At 35.4% G+C, this 6,967-nt stretch overlaps 1 protein-coding gene across 1 annotated transcript; it reads left to right on the top strand.

The window, feature by feature from the left end:
- The first annotated feature begins 2,428 nt into the window (after positions 1-2,428).
- On the top strand, positions 2,429-5,531 carry LOC144565335 (Leucine-rich repeat protein kinase family protein). The gene has a single exon (XM_078315060.1). It carries the CDS (start codon positions 2,833-2,835, stop codon positions 5,317-5,319), a length of 2,487 nt encoding a protein of 828 aa, XP_078171186.1. The 5' UTR covers positions 2,429-2,832; the 3' UTR covers positions 5,320-5,531.
- Positions 5,532-6,967: the final 1,436 nt, after the last annotated feature.

Below are 6,967 nucleotides of genomic sequence, written 5' to 3' on the forward strand. Positions count from 1 at the left end.
GTTTGATCCCTGTATCAATCCAAACTTGCTGATACATATAAATTTTTTATTTATATCCAAAGAATTTTTTTTCTAAAAATAACCAAACATGGGCTGGAATTTCAAAAGTACCCAAACCGGCAAAAAAATTTCCGATCTTAACACCAATTACTGGAAAAATTTAGTGCCTCAAAAATTCAGTTTAAGTTTTCGTTCAATAGTAGGCATACAATGATCGGTATTTTGTTTATAAACATTGTTTGGGTTTTTTTTTTTTTATAAACTAATGTTTTTTATAATATATGTATACGTATATATAATATAATATATATACATGTATATGTATGTATACATATGTATATAGAGTGTGGCTAATTTGCTACCGGAAGCACTTTGACCGAGGTGTTTTCGGGGCTATATTAGCATATGTGATATTCAAACAACAAATCCAAACCGTTAGATGTTTAATCTATATTAAAATCTACTTGGAGACCAAATTTTATATTTTTTGGAATTTTTTTACTATTTATTAAGATGGTTTGAAAGTCACTGTTTTTTATATAATATATGTATATGTATATATGTAAATTAGTTTATAAAAAAAAAAGGGAAATTCCATTTCTGGAATTTTTTTTCAGTTATGGGACTAAAAATCGAAATTTTTTTTTCCGGAATTGGATACCAAATTTTTTTGTTTTTTGGTGTTAGACATGAATTTCTGGAAATTTTTTTTCCGGTAATTGGTGCTAAAATTGGGAAAAAAAATTCCAATTTGGGTAGTATTCGAAATACACCACCGGTTTGGTTATTTTTTAAAATTTTTATTTATTTTTTTAATATAAATAAAAAATAAGGTAATATTGTTTGGGTTGGGATTTCATTTTATAGAAGGGATAAAGGAGCAAGGGATCAGAGGAGGTCATCATTCATGGCAGTCTGTGTCTACGGGAATGGTTCAACAGAAGGAAGAGATTAGATTAGATGATTAATTGTAATTTATAGAATGTTAAGCCTAATTAATTTCAGTTATCGGTTAATTGGACAAATACACGAGTTATTCAAATTTATAAGGGTAAATATGTTATTATAAAATTTAGAGGGAGAAATACATAATTTAGAAGATTTCGAGGGATATACATGAAATTCCTCCTTAAATCAAAAAGAAAGAATAAGAATATAATAAGAAACAAATAAATTAAAGAGTATTTAATTGTGAGTTATTAATTTAAAAATTAAATAGAAAAAAAATTAAGAGTTGAGAGATATGTGAGATATAACTAAGAGTAAATAAGTAAATAAGAAATTCAACAACTCTTGAAAGATACATCAAAAATTAACACTAACTTTAATACCAATTAAACGAGGCCTTGATGATTGTCGGCTGTCGCCCGCCTAAACTGTTTGCAAATATGATAAAAATTATTGGGCCATTGCAAAAAGTCTTAACGTATTAAATTTTCCCATATAACTACTCTTTCCTTCGGTACTCCATTGAATCACCCCCACCTATCTTCATTTATTAACCTCACTTCCTCAATCCCCACCTCTCTAGACTTTCTCCTTCTCCCCTAAAAATTCCTCCTCAAATTGAGAAAACACTAGGGAGGCATTAACGCAAGGACAAACATTTAACCATTCCTAAGAATCCACCGCTGGTAGGATCCTCTCCAATTATATAAAACCCATTTAATAGTTCTAAGTAAATCCGAATCGTTTATTTTGGGTGTAATTTGTTGAGTAAGATCTGATAAAGTAGCCATTCAGAGATGTTAGATCTTATATGAACTGTTTTTCTTTTTTAAAAAAAAAGTGGATAATCACATAAATTTTGTTAATATTATAAAGGTATAATTATAACTAATGAGTAGAATTAAGTAATGCGAAACAAATCAAGAACTGATAAAAAAAAACTAAATTTTATAGGAAATATATACATTAAAATATAAAATATATCGAGATAATCAATTAAATCACAAACATATAGTAAATGATTTAGATTGTCATGATGTATCAAGTTTAAATCTAGAGTCAATGTCTTCTTATCTGTATTTTCACTATTATTAACTATACTTGCGCTGACAACTGATTTGCATGAAAACGATAGTGAAATAATCTAAACATTAGAGATCTTATAACATAACACCAAAAAAATTTTACAATATCAAACTATCCAATTTCATATACTGTTAATACCGACAATTGATAAAATATAATTAATAGATCTAGAAAGATCACATAATGATAATGTATAGAAATTTATACCCGATCACCCTTTTAAACTAAATTATTAATAGATAAAATATATTTTTTTAATTAACTATAAAAATATTCATCTTAGGAAAATTGACTTGCTGAGTCAAAATAGATTTTAGGACCATCATGCTCCGCCAACTGCAGAGAATCCGCCTCTTAATCCTGCGGACTCTCTCTCTCTCCTCCTGTGGTCTCTGCTGTCACGCATGATCCACCGAAAAATCCCAAGCTCACATTCCCATTCCCAGCCAAAGCACTTGCCTTTTACTCCTACAAAGCTTTCTACTGAGAGAGAGGTGAATAAAAAAAAAGAAAATAACGAGGAAAAGTTAACCAGGTCTTTCTGCGTATTCTAGGCTTTATATGTTCATTTCTAAATCTTCTCACCAAATGGTTCTACTCTCCTCAGCATTTCTCTTTCTCATTCTTGCCCAAATAGTCCCCCCCCCCCCCCCCCCCCCCCCCACCTAAAATGGATTTTTGTTTCATGACATTTTCCTTTTACTTTTTCTTCCTCTAACAGCAAGGCAAAACTCAAGAGGGTTTGGAGCTGACGAATCTCTCCTGTCTCCTGCCCTCTTCTTCTCTTTCTCTCCAAAAATGAGGCTCTACACCGTTGCATTGGTTCTCTCTCTGTTACTCCTTTTTGAAAGCTCGACCTCTCAAGACCCTAACACAGATGCCTCCTTCCTCTCCGAATTCTTTACGAAAATGGGCTACAAGTCCATTTCCACCTCCTCTCCAGTCTGCACGTGGACTGGAGTCTCTTGCGGATCCAACACAGTAAGCATCACCGGATTATCCTTATCTGGTTTCGGTCTCAAAGGCCCCATACCTGAAAGCACCATTGGAAAGCTTACCAAGCTTCAACACCTGGATCTAAGCAATAATAACATTACCTCTCTCTCCTTTGACATATGGGAATTGGGTAGCTCTCTGAAATCTCTAAATCTCTCTTTCAATAACATAAGTGAATCTTCACTAAACAACATTGGTAATTTTGGGGCACTAGAAATACTCGATCTTTCGCATAATATGTTCACTGGAGCTGTACCGACTGCATTGGGGTCAATCGAGAACTTATCTCTTCTTAATTTGGGTCACAACAGGTTTACCGGGTCCTTTCCTGCTGCAATTATTGGTTGCAAGAAGTTATTATCCATTGATGTGTCAAATAATCTGCTGAATGGGTCCTTACCTGATATTTCAGGCCTTGTTTCTCTTTCATATCTCAATCTTTCATCCAATTCCATTCAAGGGCCTATACCGGCTGTGTTTAATGACCTATTGGAGACCATAGACTTGAGCAATAACCAATTTCAGGGACTTATTCCAAATATAAATCTTATCTCCTTGGAGTACCTTGATTTGTCAATGAATGAAATTACTGGTAAATTTTCTGATGGTTTAGACTGGAATGGATCGCTCAAGCATCTAAACCTTGCATTTAATAAATTCTCACTCCAAAATTTCCCTTCACTGGGGAAGCTGTCTGGTTTGGAGTACCTAAATTTGTCTAAAACTAACCTAACTGGACAGATACCATCTGATTTCTCTCAATTGGTTAGTTTGAAAACCATAGACTTATCACAAAACAATATTTCTGGCCAAATTCCAGTTTTTAGTGTTAAAGACCTCCAAAATATTGATCTTTCCATAAACAACCTCACCGGTCAGATCCCTGAGCCATTAGAGAAAAACATACCCGGTATGCAAAAATTCAATTTCTCTTACAATAACCTCACTGTGTGTGAGACCCACTTCTCACTCGATGCTTACAGAACAGCCTTTATTGGGTCCCACAATGACTGTCCGATTGCCGTGGACCCGGATCACATGAAAAATAAGGAATCAAAAAGCAAACGCCTTGGTCTAATCTTAGCCGTGTCTCTTTCATCTCTCTGCTTGGTTTTAGGGTTGGTGTGCCTCTTTTTAGGGTTAAGAAAAAGAAGCAAACCAATGGAGGTGAAACAAAACTCATTTAACAGGGAAGAAAATAGCATGTCAGGTCCTTTCTCATTCCAAACTGACTCAACCACTTGGGTTGCTGATGTGAAAGTTGCTACCTCTGTACCAGTCATAATTTTTGAGAAACCATTGGTAAACTTCACATTCTCTGATCTATTAGCTGCGACATCAAACTTTGACCGAGGCACCTTACTAGCTGAAGGGCGTTTTGGTCCCGTGTATAGGGGTTTTCTTCAAGGAGGTATACAAGTGGCTGTCAAGGTGTTGGTACATGGTTTGACCATGACAGACCAAGATGCTGAGAGAGAGCTTGAACGGCTAGGTCGAATCAAGCATCCGAATTTGGTACCACTTACTGGCTATTGTCTAGCTGGTGAACAGAGAATTGCCATATATGAGTACATGGAGAATGGTAATTTGCACAACTTACTTCATGACTTGCCCCTGGGGGTGCAAAGTACTGAGGATTGGAGTAGTGACACATGGGAGGAGGATGAAAATGGTGATAACATGAGAAATGTCCAAATTACCCCTGAAGGAACAGCCACATGGCGGTTTAGGCACAAAATTGCACTAGGAACAGCTAGAGCACTTGCATTTTTACACCATGGTTGTATACCACAAATTGTGCACCGTGATGTGAAAGCGAGTAGCATATATTTGGATGACTCAATGGAGCCCCGGTTGGCAGATTTTGGGCTGTCTATGATTGCAGGTATGAAACCAGATGAGGAAATCTCTAATGGGTCGCATGGTTATAAGCCACCGGAATTTTCAGATACTGGAACTCCTTCAGCTGCAGGGGCAACAACCAAGTCAGATGTGTATGGGTTTGGGGTGGTATTGTTAGAGCTATTAACGGGTAAGAAACCATTAGGTGATGATTACCTGGATTCAAAGGAAGGTAATCTCGTTGGTTGGGCTAGAGCCATGGTGAAGAAAGGACAAGGGCCAAGAATAATTGACCCGAAAATTAGAGATACCGGGTTGGAAAAGGAAATGGAGGAGGCATTGCGGATCGGGTACTTGTGCACTGCAGATTTACCATCTAAGAGACCCGCTATGCAACAGATTGTTGGGTTGTTGAAGGATATTGAGCCTAAGACTATTAAAGACTAGTGATTTTTTACCATAGGGTTTTTAATTGACTGTCTGATGAGAGCTTTTGTTAAAGGTTGATGTAAAGCGTGGGTTTTTTTAGCCATGAAAATGAGAAGTGGCATGGCCTTTTTTTTTTTTTTTTATCTTTCTTTTTCCGTTTCTTTTTCTTATTGGTGTTTACTGGTACTTTCTTCCTTTGCAATGAAAGATGCTATGTAGAGTTGCTAACACATGCTCACACTTTCAAATTATTGAAGTGAAAAAAGAAGCTTTAAGGAGATCCTCTCTTTAGTTTCTTCTGTTTCTATACTATAATATAATCTTCCAAGCCGCTAAGGTTATTCACTGAGCCATAAAATTTAGCACCCTTTTTATATTTTTTTTGGGTTTTTTTGGGTGGGGATGCTAATTTTCTATTTTGTCATACTACTGGACGGTAAAAAGGAACTTTTGTTTCAATTTAAATTGAAATAAATTGACACAGTTGCATTGTTAAACTGAAATTAGAAAATTTGTTTTAAATGTCAAGGAAAAATATAAAATCCTTTGTTTGACGATGAACGTAGCTCTGTTTCTGTTACGTACAACATGTTTGCTGATTGTTAGCCGGTGATCATGCAGATTAAGAGAACATATTTGGTAGCACCACCACATCAGAAAATAATTTAAATGAAGCATCACCCAATTATATGGTTTGTCATTTCGGGGACAAACAAAGCTGCTAATCATGAGCTCACACACTGCCGTATAAGTGTGAATGTCCATACATAATTAGCATTTGCCAGATATGTTCCTAGCAAGAGAAGTGAGGAGACAGCCTAGGAGTGTCTTTTTCCTTATCCTATTTAACGGATACTTACAATAAAAGCATAATTAAAATTCTTAGTGCAACTAAAGAAATATATATATCACATGCTAATGATTTCCAAAAGCTTCCACCACCACCTCCTAACTCATTGGCTAGCTTGCTGTTGAACCATAATGTGTGATGCCAACCTTGACGGAAAATTCATTGGTGGAGTATTATAATAAATTTATGAACTTAACACACAAGAACTTTACATTTTTGATGAAATATATATAATGACTCTACGTTCTTGATATGCTTGTGAACTTTCTTAGTAATATATTGATTGACAGGCATGGAATTATAGTAATTTAGCAATTATTCCAACAACAAAGAGCTTGTTCAAGCTCTAATATATGTTGTATTGGAAAACAACAAATTTAGGGCCTGTTCGGATGTAATCCCGAAAATACTGTTCACGTGAGAAAAAAAATTTACTCAGACTGAATTTTTTTTTTCCCACGTGAACAGTAAATTTTAGTTCAAACTTTTTCTATTCCCGTTCCTATTCTCATTCCCACTGTGCAGCCGAACAGGGCCTTAAAGAATTAGATTCACTTTAGAAGCTGGGGTATTGGGTTTTGTGAAACACTGAAAATAAGGAAATAAACGAATTTTCTCGAGTTTTGGCAATGAGTTTGCCTCCTAAGTGAAGCAAAATCAGAGCCAAGAAAATGCGTCCAAATTTACTGAAATTTTCCTATTTCAAGGTTCTGAAATTCCTCCTCTCTCCTCAAATCTTTGAGGAGAGAGATAGAGAGATGAGAGATGAGAGATTTGAGGACTTTGAAATCTGAGTTTGGGATTTCCTGAAATTTG

This window comes from Carex rostrata, chromosome 14 (genome assembly GCF_964058835.1).
Source record: "Carex rostrata chromosome 14, lpCarRost1.2, whole genome shotgun sequence".
NCBI classification, from domain to species: domain Eukaryota; kingdom Viridiplantae; phylum Streptophyta; class Magnoliopsida; order Poales; family Cyperaceae; genus Carex; species Carex rostrata.